Here is a 20,713-nt window from a genome sequence, read left to right as displayed (position 1 = left end):
TGTCCCACACGGAGGCAGAGGTATAGATTGAGACCAACATTCATCTCCGGCACCCGTCGATACACTGCAAGAAAGGAAAAGGAGAGAGTGACTGATGTGGTACGTGTGTCTTTTGATTTAAATCAATAACACCGGCCCTCGTTCTTGCGTCGCAGAGGAATTTCCCACGAGGTTTCAGGGGACATTTCAAATTCAAAATAAATTACTTTTGTGTGAGAGTGAGCGAGTGAGAAGTCTGATGAGGTTTGTATATTTCTCCCCTGCTGGAGGGTCGGAGCCATGTCTTTAAATCTGAGGCTTTAAATCTGAGGCGTGAAATTTAGAGGCATTGCTGAAGTGCTCCGATGGGGGGAAGATTTTTAATGAGAAGCACAAAAGTCAATTATCTCATTTACAAGTCAGCATTTTATTTTGCTAATGCATCACCTTTCACCTGATGGCTTGTTTAGGGGCGTAAATTCAGAGCTCCTCCTCCTGCTTTCCCCTCCTGCAGGTTTCAGAGTTTGATTGGAAGACGGGGGGTCCTCACTGCCTCGCTCGCTCTCCACACCCCCTCTCGCTCCATCTATCCTGCCCCGAGGCACTGGAGGTATTTTTAGAGCACCACCTCCTGCCCTCACCACAGCAGCTCAAAAAAAACTTGTCGCCATTGGAAACACTTCTCCATCCTAATGAGGCGATCCTCTGAGGATTTGTGATGGTTAGGCGGCCTCCGTTCCCTCTGAGGGAAAACCTTTTCATCCTCTGTGAATCAAGCTTCCCCTCTTTCACGCATTCATTCATATTCTTCAGATGAAACACCGCTCAGGTCTTTCTGTCTCTTGTCTCCTTTTGCCTTTCATATCCCCCCAGATTTCCTTCAAAAGAAGGTTTGCCTCTTTTCTTCTCTCATGAAAGACCCGAGTGCTCTTGAGGTTCATGTGAACACTTATTTGAATGAGATCAGATATATGCTGATTAGTAGAGATTAATCAGCCACTGATCAGTATTCACGTTCATTATAAATATGAAGATGTTGCTCAGTCTACTGGGGATCAATTGGACTTCTAAGATAGTACAAAACAGCTTTGAGAGGTAAAGATATGAACTTTATGCATCTGTTGGTGACGATCAGACGGCGGCTGGATCGTCCACTGATTCAAATATTTTATACGTTTTTATCCAGTAATTCAAAAGAACTTTGTGAAGGAAATCTGAGATAATCTGTGGTACTGGATTAGTGTTACATTTAAACTTTTCTTTTTCTTTAATTTGTCCAGCTGACAGAAAATTAACTGGAAACTTTTCATAATCGGTTTGTCCTTCAAAGAAGGTTCAGTGTGAAAAATTAGGCCAGAATTTTTTTTTTTTTCCTGCAATTTTAGGAAAAATTGAACTCAAATTATGAGAGAATGAAAGTGTAACAATGTTGATGTCACGTCACAGTTTGTATTCAACATGTTTCAACTATAAGCCATTTTTAAGCTAACATGCTTTATACATGCTGCGTCAGAATAAACTAGGTATATTTTGTTTGTTTTTTAGTTATTGGAGACGTCAGAGGAGATTTTAGTCACCTGTGATGCTTCTTTTCTCCTATTTTCTTAAATGTTGTTGATGAAACACACAATAAACAGCAGATTAATCAGTAATAAAACTATTGTGACGTTAGCCCGAGTGCCTTCGTATTTCCAGATTCAAACAAGTTTCACAAAGAAAAGTCACATTACGACTCTTTACCTTTTTCAGTCCCCGTCTCGTTGTTTCTGTAAGTCAGACAGCAGTCTGTTAAGCACGTGGGTGTCTGCCGCTTCAATCACTCTACTTAGGATGGACTCAAATACAATTATGTTATCCTGCGTACCCTTCCTTAAATTAGCCTTAATGAAGACTTTGATTTGATTCTATCAGGACTATAACATATCCATAATTGAATAAGCTCTCCCACGTATATGCTTTTATCTGTCAGTATAAGGATCTCTGTGGGGCTGACATCTGATCGGTCAATAAATCAGATGGATGAGCTGTGATGGTGAGCTCAGATAAACTGATCAGGTCTGCCAGTGTCGTCGTGAAGGGGCAGAATTAGAATGCGGCGGCCCGCCGCCTCTGTCTCGTCAGGTATGATTAATGGTGTAATGGTGAAGGGCAAGGGCAAGCAAAGGCTTTTAGCATCAGGAAAAACAATAACAGATTGGGAGGAGGAGGCTTGATGTGGTAGAACAAATAATCTGTGTTTATGTATGGTTATATAAGCTGATATGGTCTTTAATCCTCTGAGATCCATTCAGCACGGGTTTGTCGTGCACAAGCAAAGGATAGTCTTCAGAGGCATCGCTGTCTCTCTCTCTAAACTAAATTTTCTTTTTATTACCCCCTTCCTCTTTATCTCCCCCATCCTTCCCTCCCTCCCTCCCTCCTCATCAGGACGGGTCACGTGCCGGTCGGGAGAGGAAGAAGACGGTGTCCTTCAGCAGCAGCCTGTCAGAGAAGAAGATCAGCAGTGCTGCAGACTGCATTCACTCCATGGTGGGCCGGCTACACTGTGACCCTTTACATAAAATATAGGTTTTACATACCCTTACTAAAAAATACGTAATGTGCAATGCATGCATGAAAGGGTTCTGAAAGGCCTCTGAGCTTTCAAAAAGAGATTGTTCAGAAGTGAAAGTGTAGTGAGCTCTGCACTTACAGTCAATGACAGCATCTTCATTTCTTGCTTTCAGGTTGAGGGGAGCGAGCTGAAGAAAGTCAGAACCAACTCCCGTGTTTACCAGCGTTACTACCTGCTGGACGCGGGCCTCCAGGCTCTGTGCTGGGAGCCGTCCAAGAAGGAGTCGGACAAAGCTCGCATCTCTCTCGCCTCCATTCGAGAGGTCAGAACACTTTCTGAACCTGCCCTTTAGGAGTGCATCATTGATTCTTGTGGACTAACTAAGGCAGAGGAAATATTTGCAACCCTGAGCCATAAGGAATACAACAGTTGATTTGTTTTTATTGTATCTGATGTTTCTCTTACGGTCTCATATTCTAGGTACGGACAGGTCGCAACACAGAAACCTTCCGCACCAGCGGCGTTTATGAGCAGATTTCAGAGGACTGTGCGTTCTCCATCATCTACGGGGAGCTGTATGAAAGCTTGGACCTGGTGGCCAACTCTGCTGAGGTGGCTAACATATGGGTGACTGGTTTAAGGTATGACACAGCACAGAACTGGGAGCGGTCTGACTGTGAATTATAAAATGTACCAGAAAGACTCTACGAAGACTTTTTCAGTAAACAAACTTTTGGTCTTCAGAGCTGCTTCTTGATATTTCACTGTCAGTATTCAGGCATTTGTTAAAGCAGCTTAAGTCAAGATATTGTTGATTTTTATGTTATTTATTAGCAAACACTAGTTCAACAGTGAACTGTAATGTTATCATTAATGTATTACCCAGCAAACGTTATCTTAATGCCAGCCACCTGCAGAACAACAGACATGCTGAGCGACTGCTTCGTACAGGTGCCAAGAGACAAACATTAACATACCTGTGTGCTGTATACTTCATCAGCACCAGACCAAAAACAGTCTGGTGATAAGATAATGCATGAGGCTGCGTTTGTTGGGTCGGTTGCATCTGATGCTGATGAGATGACAGCGACAGTATTGACAGGAAATTACAATAAAACCCTGTATTTTGCAACTCTGGAAAGTTATGACAGAGGCATCTAATTTATGCAGCACCTTGCAGGACGACATTAAGTTAAACCAGGCTCAACTTTCTAACCAAACTTTCTTTGTTTTTTGTTTTTTGCTGTAGCTCTCTGCATCGACAGCTCTGCTGTGTCTGCAGACTGTTGTCATGAGTGGAGAGGATGTTTTTCTCACACGGGGCTAAAACTGGACTTAATCTAACTGTAGTCTATTTTTATTCATTTAGCCGAAAATCATATTCATAACTCACAATTTAGCTTAAAAAAAAGTCTTTAGACGCCCACGCACCAGACTGACATTAAGGAAGTAGCTGTGATGAAGGCCGACTGTTGCGTTGCCTCGTGTCTCCTTTATCACAGCCAAAAAGCTGCACTTGAACACACCGCACAAATGACACATGGCGGCCAATGAGCTTGGACGCTCTGTGCCTCCGTGAATACATCTCTGCCAATAAACAAAGCATTAATATGAATAAGCAGCATGTTTCCACCACTCTCACTACTGTAGTCGCTCCAATCGGAGAATATGTCTGATTAAAAAGTTGCAAAGTGTAGTGACGAAGGAGCAGAAGAGAATAATAAAGAAGTACGCCACTGAATGGTGAAATCATGGATACTGTAGCTGCAGAGGGGCTCTTCCCTTATTTGTCTTTTGTGTGTTTCGTGGCCATACAACCTTCGCCGTTCACTTTTCTGACTGAAGATCAAACAACGGTGACAAAAATGTACCTTGTGGTCTGTACATGTGGGATAGGCTACGTAAATATTACTAATTTATTGCTAATTTAGGCAGGCCTACAGCGTGATGTCTTTGTTCTTAGGCTTTGCTTTTTCTCCTGCATCCTGCTGTTATTTTAGTTAAGATTAGTGTGAGCAAAACACTTGTGACGTTAATGAAAATGTTGCACCGACTCATGTTTACTCTTCACTCGTCTTCCTCCAGGTATCTGAAGCAATACGGGAAACATGCGCTCGACATGCTCGCCAGCAGTCAGGACAGCCTTCGGCACGTGTGGCTGGAGCAGTTGTTCTCCTCTGCAGCCGATTCAGACGGACACGAAGACGTCGATGAAGGGATCCGCTTGCAGTCGGCTGTTAGTTTGATACAGAGCGTGAACCCCGGGGTGAACGGCGGCAAAGTGGAGCACAGGTTTAAAGAGCTTCAGAGAGTTAGGGAGAGGATGTGTGGGCTAACCCTAGACAATGGATCTGGAGTGAAAGACCTCAGCGAAAACAAAAGACTGGTAGGAAGGAACGAGCGAGTCACCAAGCAGGAGTTCATTGAGGTCTTTCATGACTTCTGCACGCGTCCGGAGATCTACTTCCTGTTGGTGCAGTTCTCCAGCAACAAGGAGTTCCTGGACACCAAAGACCTGATGAGGTTCCTTGAGGCTGAGCAGGGAATGGCTCAAGTGGGTAACACAAACGAGTCACACATACAAATCAGGGGTACATTCACAAAAGCAATCCCTGCCTAATTTCCCCTTCTCTAACTGTGTCCTGTAGGTGAGTGAGGAGACCAGTCTGAAGCTCATCCAGTCCCACGAGCCCTCTGAGGAGGGCCGGCAGCAGGGCTACCTGTCGCTGGATGGCTTCACCAGTTACCTCACCTCGTCAGAGTGCCACCTCTTCGAGAGAGAGCATGGCATCGTGTGCCAGGACATGTCCCAACCTCTGTCTCATTACTACATCAACTCCTCCCACAACACCTACCTCATCGAGGACCAGTTTCGAGGTCCGTCCGACATCTCCGGCTACATCCGCGCCCTCAAGATGGGCTGTCGATGTGTGGAGGTGGATGTGTGGGACGGCCCTGACGAGGAGCCGGTTGTGTGTACCGGACACAGTCTCTCCCCACCACTGGCCTGGCGTTGTGTGTTAGAAGCAATCGGAAAATATGCATTTGTGGCATCGGAGTATCCATTAATTGTATGCATTGAGAACCATTGTTCACATCAACAGCAGAAAGTGATGTGGCAACATCTCATGAGGATACTCGGGGAGAGGATACACACAGATCCTCCAGACGGAGGGGAGTCGTACCTTCCCTCGCCCGACGCCCTACGGCACCGAATCCTGCTTAAAGGTAAAAAGCTGGGCTCAGGTTCTGATGTGGAGGACGGGGAGGTAAGTGAGGAGGATGAAGGGGCAGAGATGTGTCAACGGTTAAAAGCAGCTAACAGTGGAGGGACCACACCCGGAGGAAACGAGAAAGACACCGTACAGAAAAGTGTCTCTTTCACAGGCGTCGCTCAGTCAAATCCTCCTCAGCTTCCTCCCAAACGTTTCCAGCTCTTGAAGGAGCTCTCAGACCTCGTAACGCTTTGCTGCTCGATCCGCTTCACTGACTTTCAGACATCATCTGAAAAGCAAAAGTCTTGGGAGCTATGTTCCTTTCATGAAACTCTGGCTTTGCGTCTTGCAAGCGAAAGCCCCGGTGACTTTGTAAACCACAACAAGCATTTCCTGTCGCGGGTGTACCCCAGCCCCATGCGCATCGACTCGAGCAACATGAACCCTCAGGACCTGTGGAAGTGCGGCTGCCAGATTGTGTCTATGAATTTCCAGACGGCAGGACTGATGATGGATCTGAACACCGCCTGGTTCCGGCAGAACGGGAGCTGTGGTTACGTCCTGCGGCCGGCCATCATGCGGCAGGAGGTGTCTTATTTCAGTGCCGACACCAGAGACACGGTGCCTGGTGTGTCTCCGCAGCTGTTGCATGTGAAGGTATGGTGAAACACAGTCTTACTTTGTACCTTTGGCTATTGTTCTCTTGGGTAATAATAATATCCGGGAAAATTGCTTAAAACAAGTCAGGCAGTTGTGCAAGTTTCAAAGAAAAAAACCAAGTTAGTTGTGCAGCGGTGAAATTACATTTTGCTTGCGCAACTTTCACTTTTACCTCCAAATAGAGGTGTTTATTTGATTGTTGTTGTTGGATTGACCTTCATACAGCTAATTTCTCACCCTGTTGGATCTCAGCAATCAACAACACCTGTTTGCAGGTGAACACAATGTCACCATAACCCACATGTTAATGGCCAAAGCTACAAAAATAAGACAGCAATTGTATTTAGCTATAATAATCCTCTAAACTCATGATAATGCTCTGAAGACCAACAATGCGAGAATGACTTGTTGTTGAACCATCTACCAGGTGATAAGTGGCCAGAACCTGCCCAAGCCGAGGGGTTCTGGGGCCAAAGGGAACGTGGTGGACCCCTACGTGTACGTTGAGATCCACGGCATCCCGGCTGACTGCACGGAGCGCCGCACCAGGACGGTGACCCAGAATGGGGACAATCCAATCTTTGACGAGAGCTTTGAGTTCCAGATCAACCTGCCGGAGCTCGCCATGGTGCGCTTTGTGGTGCTGGATGATGACTTCATCGGGGATGAGTTCATAGGTTGGTGTCAGAGTGAGAGGTCAGATTACTGTAAATGAATTCAGCAGTGATTCGTGTATGAGTGGATCAGGTTTTCATATTCCTTTAAAAGGCTTTGAAATTCAACTTGATCTCCCGACTCCCACAGGTCAGTATACCATCCCTCTGGAGTGTCTTCAGCCGGGCTACCGACACGTACCGCTCCAGTCCCTGACCGGGGAGGAACTTCCCCACGCCAAGCTGTTTGTCCATGTGGCTCTCACCAATCGGAGAGGAGGGGGGAAGCCGCACAAAAGAGGCCTGTCCGTGCGGAAGGCCCGCAAGGGGAGGGACTACACGGCTCTGAGGGACCTGGGAGTCCGGGCTGTAGACGATGTTTTCAAGATGGCTGCTCCTCAGCTGAGAGAAGCTACCGACCTGAGGGAAAACATGCAGGTGAGACAAGTGAATGCACCACGGACTGATGACATTGTTATTTTTAACTGGGACTATATCTAATAATTGGCAATCAGTTGGTCACCAGATTGATTAGTTGAGTAACAGAACATTTTATTAGAATTAAGGCTCCTGATTGGGAAATGTGGTGATTTACTGACGATATTCTTTTTTTGTTCGGTTTAAATTAAATATCCAGCAGCCCCCTGGTGGTAAAACTACACAAACAACATTAATATATGTTAAATTTGAGTCTCGGACATTTTGCAGACCAAAAATGAATTAAGTAATTGAGAAAACTGATGGAAAATGAAAATAATTGTTTGGTGCAGCCCCCAAATGATGTGCTCCATAAATGTTTATAATAAGGGAATGAGGAGAAACTTGTACGTCTCATTTCTCTTGATCATTATCGATGTATTCAGTGATGATTGTGTATCCAGCAACACACAAAGGGAGACGAAACGCCGCCACTGATGATTCTGCAATCGGCGAAAAACTGATCTAACCTTGACGACTCAGGCAGCCATTTGTTCTGTCGGTGCTTGTGTCACCCTGAGGCAAAAAAACAGTAATTATATGTTCAGTCAGTGGGGTGAGACTGTTGGCATCCAACATCTCTTGATTTCCTCCATTTCAACCTGAACAACCACCGCGGCACAACAACACAAAGGCAAATCAACTGTCGAAGAGAAAGACAAACAGCTATCGTGCAGAAGTGGGTTTGAGATTACGTTTGTGTCTGAGAGAGAGTGAAAACAGATCTTGCAGGAGAAATGTTTGACCTCATTCTCTGCGTCGTTGTTCCATCGCGGCCAGGATATAAAAACGACTGTGAAAGATTTTGTACGTGTTCTTGTTTGAATTTGCAAACCTCTCCTTGTTCCCAACAGAACTCGGTGGCAGTGTTCAGGGAGCTGTGCGGCGTGTCCGTGGTGGCTAACCTCATGCAGTGCGTGCTAGCTTTGGGCTCCAGGGTGTCAGGACCAGACGGGGTGCCTTTGATTCTGTTTGACCTCCGGGACCAGTACCCCACCCTGGAGCCACAGGGGCCCCTGCCTGATGTCCTTCGCCGGGTCGTCTCCACCTACGATATGGTGAGGAAGGAAGAGAGTTGACAGTTGATATGCGATGTGTTTCAGAGGCTCACATCGCTGAAATACATAAAAAAGAAGGAACAAACAACCTCCCATCTCCTGTCCTCTTGACCTAACAATGAAAACCTCCCCTCGCAGACAAAAGCTTCCTTTTCAGCCAACATGTTCTCAAACTCAAGTGAGCGCTCATTGTTATGTAGCAGACAGCTTCCCCGCTTGTTGTGGCTGTAACCAGGCTCGTAAACACACCAGCGACATCCTCACCTTGGCCTGAATCCATTCTGTGTGTTTCAACCCAAATAAACTGCAAATAGAGAGCGGCCATCGACCCGAGGAGAAAGTTATTTAACAGCGTAAATTTATGTAACGATGTCTAAAAATAAATCCAGCCGTCGAGAAAAACTACCCCGCGGAAATAAATACAAAGAGAGAAAGTGGAAGAGAGAGAAAAACAGGGGCAGAGCGGTCAATTGGTCTTTTAGATAACTCATCAACTCGTCAATAAGGCGGGATGGAACAGTTTGAGTGGGATTAGGAAGCTCTGCGAGGCTTCTTCTCATATCTCACTCTAAGTTAGTTCTCTTTGGTCTCTCTCTCCATCTCTCAGCCTCCTCTGCATCCTTATGCTTTCCTTTTCTTTGCTTTCATTCCTTTCCTTTCTGCTTTGTTTATCTTTCCTTCCCTCTAGGCACATCTTCTTTCCTTTCCTTTCCCGTCCTTTCCTTTCCCTCTGTTTATTTTGTCTGTCATTTCCTCTACACGCATCACCTTCCCTCTCCTTTCCTTTCCTTTCCTTTACCTTCTTTCCCTTTGTTTGTCTTTCCTTCCCTCTTCACACATCTTGTTTCATTCCTTTTCCTTTCCTTTCCTTTCCCTCTGTTTTTTGTATTTCACTCCCTCTACACACAACTTCTTTCCTTTCCTTTCCTTTCCTTCTGTTTTTTCTTTCATTTCCTCTACACGCATCACCTTCCCTCTCCTTTCCTTTCCTTTTCTTTCTTTTCCTTTCCCTCTGTTTTTTGTCTTTAATTCCCTCTACACAAATCTTCTTTCCTTTCCTTTCCTTTCCTTTCCCTTCATTTTCTTTCCTTTGCTTTCCTTTTCTTTGCTTTCATTCCTTTCCTTTCTGTTTGTTTATTTTTCCTTTCTTTTCCTTTCCCTCTGTTTTTTGTCTTTCCTTCCCTCTAGGCACTTTGTCTTTCCATTCCTTTCCTTCTTTCCGTTTGTTTTTCTTTCATCCCTCTTCACACATCTTGTTTCCTTTCTTTTCCTTTACTTCTGTTTGTTGCCTTTAATTCCCTCTATACACATCTTCTGTCCTTTCCTTTCCTTTCCTTTCCTTTCATTTCCCTCTGTTTTTTGTCTTTCCTTCCCTCTAGGCACTTCGCCTTTCCTTTCCTTTCCTTTCCTTCCCTTCCCTTCTCTTCCCCTCATCATTTATCTCCCTCAGTTCTCTCCTTGTCTTCTCCCTCTGGGCCTGGTTGGACTGTGGTTGGCCACTATAAGTGGTTTCCTTACAGGCTGTCTTTCAGTGTTTAAGTGTTGCTGCAGTAAACAACATTACACCACCCTATTTTCTGCCATCTGTCCGGCTGCCGTAATACTTTTTAAATTGACATTTGCTCAAATTGCACTTCTTTGTGTTTCATCTTATATATTCCCCAGGAGTCTCCAGGGTTGGCTGATGAACAGTCAGGATAAATTGCCAATTTAGAGACGCTGTCCAGCGAGCATGTGTGATGTGTGTGAGCGTATGTGCAGCAGGGATACAAATAGATCTGTTTCTAGTCTTATTAAGTTATGATGAAGGTTTCGGTTTATAAACCGTGATGCTTTAATTTAACTACGGTTGTTTGTCACTGCTATGCGCCGAGACAACCACACAGACCTGCGAGTGTCTTTTTGTGTACTAGTGTGTATGTGAGAATGTGCACGTGTGTACGTGAGAATGTGCACGTGTGTGTGTGTGTGTGTGTGAGTGTGTGAGTGTGTTCCCACTACTTCCGTTTTCAGCCAAGCAGATCACAGTTGAATACCATTAGCATAGATTTGAATGTCGTTCAGCTAAATGGGTTCCACACCTCAGTCCTGATGCCTGGAGGGGAGAGGCAGACAACAAGAGACAGGAAATGGGGATGACTGTGTGTGTGTGTGTGTGTGTGTGTGTGTGTGAATCGTATTGAATTGGATCTGGTCAAAGTGTACTGTAGTTAATCCCTTATTTGTCGAACAGCATTTTCTCCTCCCCACAGAGGGGTCACGTCCCAGCAGTGTTGGTGAGAGAAGGTGCAGAATTAATCAGCTCCTCGTGTTATTCCTGCTCGTGTGTGTGTGTGTGTGTGTGTGTGTGTGTGTGTGTGTGTGTGTGTGTTGTAGTCATTATGAGAAGAATGTCTGTGTGTAAATGTGTGTCGACTCTGCACTTTGTGGTAAAAATGCCCACAGTGTGAATTCCAATTGACTATTTCTACATATGCAAAACATGTTCAACTGTAATTTACACCAATCTGTTGTCGCCTCGCGGTATCCTCCTTATTATTTCCTTTCACAGCGGACAATAAAACAGACTGTGTGTGTTTGACTGTAGGATTTACACAACAGTGAGTGAATGGTTTCACGTGCTAATAGATGTTTCCCTGTCTGCAGATGGTCCAGGCGAGCAGGGCCGTGATCGAGCTCTCCGATGGAATCCACGACAAGATCCTGCATATACAGACAATGGGTGTGTAGGCGTGTGTGCCTGTGTGTGTGTGCCTGTGTGTGTGTGTCAGTGTGTGTGTGTCAGTGTGAGTACAAGGCGCTGCTGCTATGCAGAACGTGTGTTACGACGTGTGTGTAACGAACAGAAGACGGGCTGTGCTCGCTCATGTTCCTCGTCCACTCATGAAGACTCCCACACAGCCTCTTCAGCACTGCTGTTATCCTCACTTTCGTCATTAACTCCCTAGTTTCCCTTCCTTTCCCTTTCATTTCCCTCCCTCCCCTTTCCTCTTGTTGTTTCCTCATTTCCTCCCTTACTCCTCCTCTCCTCTCCACTTCTTTCCTCTCATTCTGTTTCCCTTCCTCTCCTCTCCCAGCACATTTCCCTCCGTCTTATCTCCTGCAGATATCTGTCTAATGCCTCACAGTGTCACGTGAGGTCAGCCGAGTCTTTAACTGGCCCAGTTCATCAGTATGTTTTGGACGGTGAGGGTTTAAATTGGCGCAGCTCCTGTCACCGATCAGCGCTCCGTCTCTTAAGCGCAGGGCGGCGTATCTGACCTGCTCCTATCGTTTCTGTGATCTTTGGCGGAGGTTTGTTTACTTCAGCCGGGCCCCTCGGGTCGCCTGACATTAGTCAGCCAGACTGTCGTCACAGTGGCAATAAACAACCCCACACACATACACAAACACACACATACACACACACGCACACACACACTCTGTTTACATCCCCTTCCAAAGCCTGGCTCAGTCTTCAGCTGTCACCCAGGAGACACTGTGATTGGCATTTGGAGGTGTTAGCTGGTGACTTTGACCGATAAATAAACACACTCACGTCTTTTGTATGTTTCTCAGGGTGCTGGATTTTAAAAAAATAAATAAAAGCTGCAGGTACAGACGTCACATGTTTTCAAAAGATTACTCTGAGGGCGTATTTAAGCATCGTCTTGGGTTGAAATGCCTGTAAAACTTGTCAGCGTTGAAATGCCACCCACGGGAGGAGAGTGAATAGAAAATGAGGAATTAAGATAAAGCTGGAGCAAATTGATATTTTGAGAGGAAGATAAGGGCTCAGTCGGGGCCATCGTGGAGACAGAGAGACCGTTTGACGGAGATGAATGTTGTTTACAAATCTGCAGACTGCTCCACTTTACTCCAGACGACTCATCTGAACTTTATTTTAGGATTTCTGGGGCTGCGGCGTCACTTGCTGATCAAATACTTTGTGACATATCCATCCGTTTTGCAGCTTGGACTGCAGCAGAGGACGGCCGCTGCTGAGATCCTGTCTCAGAGTATTATACTCTATCATAGCTCTTTTATTTCACGTGTGCTCCCTTGCAGCATTATTAGGGGACAGAGTGAGATTTGTGAGCGTGATAGTCTGGCCCTGCGCCGTCGGCACGCTGCCAGTACGTTCATCTGATAAAGGGCTGCAGCAGAGTCTCATGAACAAAGCTCTTCCTGTGTGTACAGAGTAAAGATGGCGATCAGGTGATCCCAAGGCGGAGGTCCACCTCTCTGTCTTGGAGAGAGGGGGTGGGCAGCAAGAAGGCATAAACAGGTCACACAGAGGGAGCCGTGGGACGGATGGTGGCAGAGATGGATGTCTAGAAGTTACATCAGAGCAGAGAGATGAAACGGAGAGAGGGAGAAGAAAGCCGTGGGACGATGAACAGCAGAGATGGATAGCTAGAGGCAACGCTGAGAGGAAGACAAGAAAAACCAAGGGAGAAGAGAGAGGGAATATATCAGGATGTGTCGCTGTGTTAAAGGCAAACTAAGAAACATTTATTGTCACAGTTATAGTGATAGAACTGCAGATGGTTTTGGTTCTACCTAGCCAGGTTTTGTCTTTATCAGAGAGGTTTTATTAAAGGTAACTGTCATGTTGAAAGTAACCGCACCCAACAGTGGCAATGTATTTATAGTGCACATCTTCAAGTAATGCATTAACAAAGGTTGATGGAAACAGCAACATTAGTAAAAAACAAAACAAAAGCTGTGCTCCTGGACAAGAAGAAGAAGAAGAAGAAGAAGAAGACGATAGATTTTGTTTCTTGTTTTTCTTTGTGGTTTATCGACAGTTAGCTCATGATTGGTTTCACTCTTCTTCTTCTTCTTCTTCTCTGTTTGTTGCAGCCTTACATTACGTATCCTACACCTAGTTGATGCATTGAAGCCTAGTTGATTGGCTCTATATCAGTTCAGTTGCTCCAGTTTTTTTTGTTTTAAATTCTTGCAACATTTTAAAAGTTTGCTTCAAATTTGCACAACAGTAAGGAGGCACTGCTACTGTTAACTGTTAACACCCTGGAGGACACATCCGCTACCCTGCAACGAGGTGAGAAAGTTCAGCCCCTCGACCCCCCGTTCTGCTAGAAAACAATGTCCTGATTGTTTGTAGAAAAACCGCATCATCCGCTGAACAACACACTGTTCTTGGGGCCATATTTCTTTGGTAGAAGGAAGAATGATAACGTGTTTATCAAAAGTAGTAGCTGTTCAGTTTTCCCGATGCTGTGAACACGAGGAATATAAATTAATTCATGTCACTTCTGAGAAGGGGATCTTAAAAACTGGGAAAAATCAAACCACAATGATAACACCACCGAGCAGCACTCCACTTTTGAGGTGAGCAAATTAATCTGAAAACAAAACGGCCAGAACTTAAAGTAGATACACGACCAGCAAGCACTTTTAATAAGTATCCCTACAGAACTGTGACGAGGATATGTTCTAAAAACTAAAAAGTACGTTCTCTGTGTTCTCGGTCGGACACACTTGGACTAATGATGACATCGCTTTGAGATTCCCTCGAACACACAGCGAGGCAACAAATAAATAAAAGCCCCTGAATAATCCAGAGGAGAAACATGGATCCACAAGGAGTCACATGAAAGAACACAACATGAATCATATGCTTTGGCCTTCACACCCACCAGATGTCAACCTCTGGGAGATGTTGGAGCTGTGTGTCTCCACCGCCATCATCAAAACACCAAATAAGGGAATGTGTTTTGGAAGAAAGTCCCTGGTGGAGGCAGGTCAAGGAGCATGGAAGCTCTTCATCGAGACACTCGTTGTTGGTTTCTACCTCGAGTTTACATCCATCTCTAGGATTGTTTGTGTGAACTGACCCTTTAAGAACCTCACTGAGCAGCTGCCTCCTACATACATAGATGTTACACATGAATATATCTGCCTGCTTGTTTCTTAACGCTGGAAGTCGGGCCTGTAGGTTTTCCCTCTCTCATCACGCCAGCTCACAGGTCACACAGAGGACAGGAAGTTGAGGAGGCGCACTTCCTGTTACGTCCTCCTTGGACGCTCCTGAAGGCTTTTTTGGCCTGTGAGTTCGGGTGTTTGTCTGTGTGTGCACACTGTGCCAGTATTGGCTCGGAAATAATGTTCCCTCCATCGGCTTCGCTTGGTTTCACAGGGAAATAGACACACACACACACACACACACACAGATATACACACACACACACACAGATATACACACCACATTGGCACGTAGGCTTCGAGTTGCCTAGCAACCACGCGGTAAAGGTTATAATTCAGGCAACTTCTGTAGGTGTGTGTGTGTGTGTGTGTGTGTAAGTGAATATGGAGTTATTACAATGTGTGTGTGTGTGTGCAGGTGTGTGTCCATGCTGGCGGTGACAGAGAGCGATTAAGTGTGAGCAGCCGGTGAATTATACTCACACCCAGTCTGTTTACTCTGTGTGTGTGTGTGTGTGTGTGTGTGGTCCACAGCCTGGCATGTTAAACGTCTGGGCTCTCGATGATGGCTCTCGGTGATGGGTGCTCGTGTTAACCCACTTCCGGGTTTCCATGGTAACAGTGGGACAGTGGCCCGGGGCGGTCAGCGCGAGCCAGACACACACAACCCAACTCGTCGCACACACACACACTCTGAACCAGCTGGCGGCCCGTCGTCTCTGACGCTCCCTCCCTCTGTTTCTCCCTCAGTATCTTCCTTCGTCCGTCTCTCAGATGTTCCAACATCTCGACATCAGTCCTCAGTGTTTGTTGCTGCTCAGTCTTTGTGTCTTCTTCTTCTCCCTCTCTGTGAAAATTGATCCTCAAAGTAGAAAGACTTTGTTGATTAGACCCCGCTGATGTAACGGGTCGTTGTTCAGGCCTGTGTGAAGATAGGATGGAGTCCAGACGCTGGTGGTGGTCGATGATGCAAACTACAGCATGGATGTCTGCTTTCATGGTGATGACATGGAGTTTTCAAGTTCTTTTTAGTCTGGTGTCAAAATACATAAATATAAAGTAAAAATAAGTGATGAGTGAGGACGTACAGCAGAACTTGTCATTGTCAGCATTTCGAGGGATTTTTGGCCGAAATTAAACGCGATATTCATAATTATGTAGTTTTTTTATTACTTCATAACTGAAACTAAAAACCGGTGTGTTTCTGTTGAGATGAGGTGTGTTCAGGTGCAGGAGATGCCACCGAATCCTACACACTGGACCTTTAGTGGACTTTTTTTTTTTTTTTAAGATATGTTTCTCCTCCACACCGCTGACAGTTGCTGTCTGGAGGCATTATGTTTTCAGGAAGTCTCATTCTTGTTCTCTTCTTCAGTGTCGGAATCAAGGACGGTTTGTGTTTTTGTGGTCACAGATCAGAAGTGTCTTGGCTGCGTGGCCTTTGCAGCGACGCCTGGTTCCATTCCAGATGCTGAACTGTCATGTCACATCCTTCTCTCGCCCCTATTTTATGTCAGCGTCTGTCTCTGCTGCATAATAAATATTTTTTTAAAAATGCACCAAGAAAAGGTCAGAGGTCAAGGTCACTACGACCTCACGCCTGTCTCATTCTTGTGAGTGAACAAACACAAAGTCAGTTGCAGTCGTCGCTGTGTTCCACCACAAGCTCTTCAGTTTCACTGGTGTTGAGCTTCAGGTGATTGTCGTTGCACCTTGTGTCAAAGCTCTCCATCAATCCTGTTCTTACTGGAACTGATTCACTGGAATCACACATGTTGATACTGTGATAACCTTCTTTTTCTTCATGTAGCAGCTTGTCAAGCTGTGAGGCAGTTGTCTTAATTTTTCCCCATTTCACAGAGTGCAGAAAACAAGTGGCTGGTCAGGAACACACTCTGAAGTCTGTTACGACTGTTTGTTGTGTTGCAGTGATAGTTTGTCACTCTGCGTGGGGTGTGGGGCTCAAAAACAGAGAAAAGACTCACTCACTGTGTTGATTTAAATTGAGAAAAGAGAAGCCGTCATTCCTTTTACAACCACATTGTCTGTGGAGCAATATTAACACTGAGATGATTAAACTTGTGGATCATTTTGAAGGCTTGTCTCAGGGGGAATGAGAGAAGGGGGAACCAATAAAAGTCCTTACCTCACCGCGAGTACTTAAAAAAATAAACCCAGTTCTGCAACTATATCACAGTGATGTTCAATCTTCACACGGTGTACTGAAAAGAGGAAAAGATGTTGTGTTAAACGAGCAAAAAAGTGTCAAAAGCACCATAAAAATTACATTAAACATGTGTATACGTTAATGTAACACTGTATACTAAGGCTCAATCAATTATCTGCTCGGACAATTACTGATCTGATATTCAGATTATAGCATCTATAAGTAACAGTAATCTGCAAAGTAATATTAACTACCAATATTGAATACGTGTAGTGAGTGAAAAAACTATATTTGCTTCTAAAATGTAGAAAAGTGGAAGTATAAAGCAGCAGAAAATGGAAATACCCGAGTAAAGTACCTCACTATTGTACTTAATTACAGTACTTGAACGAATGTACTTTACACAGTACTTAAGACAAATAATAAAACACAGAGTCCAGCCTAGTGGCTCTGTGAGGCTGCACTGTGGCGCTTTTAGCATCAGCATGCTAACTTTTTCACAATGACTCTCGCACTGCTGGCACGAGAGGAAAAGTCATTTGATAATCAGAAGTTTAAAGCTTTTATCCTCTGACGATCATCGATGTTTGCACCAAATTTCACGTCCAGTCCGTCCAGTGGTCGTTGAGAAATGTCCTGAGCCTAGAAGGACACTGCTAGCATGGCTAAAACCTGCTTTTTATCAATAAGAACATAAACGCTTTTGTTTGCGCAGTGCTTGTTGTGTACAGTTTTATGTACACAGGAAACATGGCTGACGTTGGTCTGTGTTCAGACGAATCGACCAATTAGCCAGTTTCTTCGTTACAGGCTGATCTTTGGTCTCTTTTGGAGTCGAGTACAAAGCGCTGACCTCTAATCTGCTGTGATGTGTGTGTGCGTCTGTTTTTGGGCTCTAGCCATGGAGTTTCATGAGAAGCTGCAGAGTCTGGCAGCGAAGGAGGGGCTGAAAGGTCGCAAGGTCAGCCGAGCGCTGGAGAGTTTCAGCTGGAACATCACCATCCTTAAGGTCAGTGACACCCCAACACACACACACACACACACACACACACACACACACACACACACACTCACCAAAACCCAAACAGCCGCAAGGCCAGACCATTAAAACATGTTTTTTCCTCTAACTAGTTACTCATCTTTTTCACCCTCTGCACTCTTCATTCCCTGATTTCCCAACTTCCCCTGCTCAGGGTCAGGCCGACCTGCTGAAGCACGCCAAAGCTGAAGTGCAGGAGAACATGAAGCAGGTCCATGATGCTGCTTTGACTGGAAACCTCACCAAGGAGTGCGCAGGAGTGAGAAGAGTCCGCTCCCAAACACGACGAGGTCAGGACGACAGACCCACCTAGAGCGCCGGGGAACCCGTCGGCGTAGCGATCAAATGCTCAACAAATGAGAGGATGCGACCAAATTGCCAGTGTAGCTGCTGCAACAAACCCTTTTCATGTCATTAGAACTGTCTGACGTCGTTCTCCACCTTAGATGCAGACTTTATGAGACCTAGAGCGAGTGTGGTGCTTTTTGAGAGCAAAGAACAGAAGAGTTGAATAGAAAAGTCATCAAATTGCAGCCAGCGTCCACCCACCTGCTGCAGCTAACCCGCGAGAGCTGTCAAAGGCAGCGCCCTGCAGAAGGTTAATGGCACCGGAGGGATGAATGTAGTGAGATTTAAAGCCAAGGTTCAGTTTGTACTGTATCACACTGTAAATACAACAAGTGTCTATTAACCTCTTATGTGCAATGTGTCTCAAAGACGGAGGGAAAATATGTGTTTTACTGCCACAGTCTGGGATGACTCAACTCCGCCAGAAGATGTTCAAAGCCCTTTTGGAAACTGTTGAAATGCTGCCACCTCCACATGTCAGCAGCTTATGTTTCACAAAGCTGCTGTCAGGCAACATCAAGTAAGGACTCAAATCAAGATCGGGTAAATGAAACACACTTTTCTTTATTATTTAAACGAGAGGTAAGCAGAAATCTGAGGATGCTTTAGGTCTTCTAATGTTATATATCTCGGTGAAGCCCCATCAGTCGCTCTCCTGCTTACTTCCATGGAGCATCCGTAGGTGCTGGATCGCTGCTCTTCAGTCCGTCACCTTGACGTCCTTCGTCTTTGCCATGAAATCTTCCACCCGTGTTGTTGACTCGCAGACAGTGTTCTATATTTTTGTATTTTCCCGAAGACCTTGTGCCGCTTAAACCACAGCTACCCGCCACAACGATCATACATGTACTGTAAATGTCTGCCACTAGGGAACAAATACTGTTATGTTGTAAGTGCTTACATTGTGTGCAAAAAAAAAAACAACAAAAAAACATACACTGTACAGTATTTTAATATGTAATTCTATCCTTTTGCTGTAAAGAGTATTTTATATAAGTTATTGATCCTGAAAAAAAAAAACATTCCAGGTGCGTGTTATCGGTGCAGTAGACGAGGCTCGACCTGCTCAGCTCTGTTTAGGTTGCAGTTCATGATTACCTTCCTTTATAGTCGGTATGGAAATAAAGCAGTTTTTAATGACTGATCCCTCGTGTGTGTGTGTGTGTGTGTGTGTGACAGCTGGGGACTGCATGAGGAGGAGCAGATAACGAGAAGATTCTGGAGCCCTCGTTCTCGTCAATTGATTCTCATGAGCAGTCAGCAAAGCATCATGGAATTTAAGAGGTTACAATTACCATCCTTAGCCACACCAATCTGAAATATGATTCACTGGCAATGTTCCACTTTCACACGACGGCCATTTTGCTTTGACATCACGTGCAGGACCAGAACGCAACTGTCCCGCCGCTGCGCTCCAGGAAAGACTTGGGCCTTGATAGTTATAATCTGAAGGGACATCCGTGTTTAAAAACAAAACTATTTTAAGATCAGTTAGCGATCCTGTTAGCATTCGACCACCTACCAGCTAACATTTCCATTTGATAGTGCTACATAATACCACAGGAACGATGTGAATCAGTTCTGAAATATCAACGCACATATTGGACACATTTATTTAAACCTGGATGTAAAAATCTCAGGATGTATTTAATTCATGTTAATTGAGGTTACCCAACCATCTTCACATGTCAAGCATGATTGATGATCATCCAGTGTGTTTTAGCTCCGAGGTACTCTGTGATATTTCAGAATTGTTTTACAACTTTCTGAGCGGATTGTGTAACACCATCAAAAGTCATGTTAGCTGGGAACTCATTGAAAGTCAACGTCAGCTTTTGTCCAAAGGTCGCAAATTAGTTGACAGACGTGTTTTCCCATGAATCATAGACTCGTCTCTCTGGATTTACACGAGCCAATGTCTTCTGAAATCACTGTCAGATTGTTTACACGACTTAGAACACAGCAGTGTGACGCTATCTTAGCATTTGAGCTTCTCATCCTGTGCGTGATGTTGAAGGAAAATGGCCACCATGTGAATATAGCATGCTGTATTTGTCGGTTCACTACTTTAATCCAGACTGAAATATCTCAACAATGTCTGGATAGATTTCCAAAGGTTTCTGTAAATGATCCATAATCCACAGAGCATGAATGATTGTCAGACTTTTCCTCTAATACTACGATCAGATTCAGTATAAATGTTACAGACTTTAATGCTCTTAGAATGCCGTCCTGTGTTCTCAGGATGATTTGTAATCATTGCCATGAGTGTTGCTGTTAGGTCAACATTTAAGTTTGTCCAACACTTTGTTTAAGGCTAAATACCTGCAAACTTCCAGTGTTCATAAGTTAGCATCCTAACATGCTAAACTACCACGCAGAAGAAGGTAAACGTTATAGATGTTAGCGTTGAGCTAACAACAACACTGCAGTGCAGCCTTACAGAGCCGCTGCACTTGTTCCTGTGCATTCAAAGGAAGTCTTACACATTTTGGCCTCAACACAAAAACACACACCATCAACAAGACCAACAAGAATGAATTCCATGACAGATCTGAAAACAGAGTGTGCTGATGAAGATCATGTGATATGATAGAAAGCTCCAGGGCAACTGCTAACTCAGCCTAGCTGA

The 20,713-nt window shown here is 44.8% G+C and overlaps 1 protein-coding gene across 1 annotated transcript in view; it reads left to right on the top strand.

The window, feature by feature from the left end:
* Positions 1–19,225, top strand: part of LOC115578629 (inactive phospholipase C-like protein 2) — a 28,348-nt gene extending 9,123 nt beyond the window's left edge. Inside the window, exons 2-12 of the mRNA XM_030411676.1 lie at positions 2,407–2,508; positions 2,706–2,855; positions 3,014–3,174; positions 4,619–5,087; positions 5,182–6,405; positions 6,836–7,085; positions 7,213–7,499; positions 8,393–8,596; positions 11,243–11,318; positions 17,594–17,703; positions 17,888–19,225. Of these exons, the coding sequence (XP_030267536.1) occupies positions 2,407–2,508; positions 2,706–2,855; positions 3,014–3,174; positions 4,619–5,087; positions 5,182–6,405; positions 6,836–7,085; positions 7,213–7,499; positions 8,393–8,596; positions 11,243–11,318; positions 17,594–17,703; positions 17,888–18,046 (3,192 nt within the window). The 3' untranslated portion in view covers positions 18,047–19,225. The remainder of the gene's footprint in view (positions 1–2,406; positions 2,509–2,705; positions 2,856–3,013; positions 3,175–4,618; positions 5,088–5,181; positions 6,406–6,835; positions 7,086–7,212; positions 7,500–8,392; positions 8,597–11,242; positions 11,319–17,593; positions 17,704–17,887) is intronic.
* Positions 19,226–20,713: the final 1,488 nt, after the last annotated feature.

The sequence above is a fragment of the Sparus aurata genome, chromosome 3, assembly GCF_900880675.1.
Source record: "Sparus aurata chromosome 3, fSpaAur1.1, whole genome shotgun sequence".
Lineage (NCBI taxonomy): Eukaryota > Metazoa > Chordata > Actinopteri > Spariformes > Sparidae > Sparus > Sparus aurata.
The sequence above is the reverse complement of the archived record's forward strand: the minus strand, read 5'-3'. Positions and strand labels throughout refer to the sequence as shown.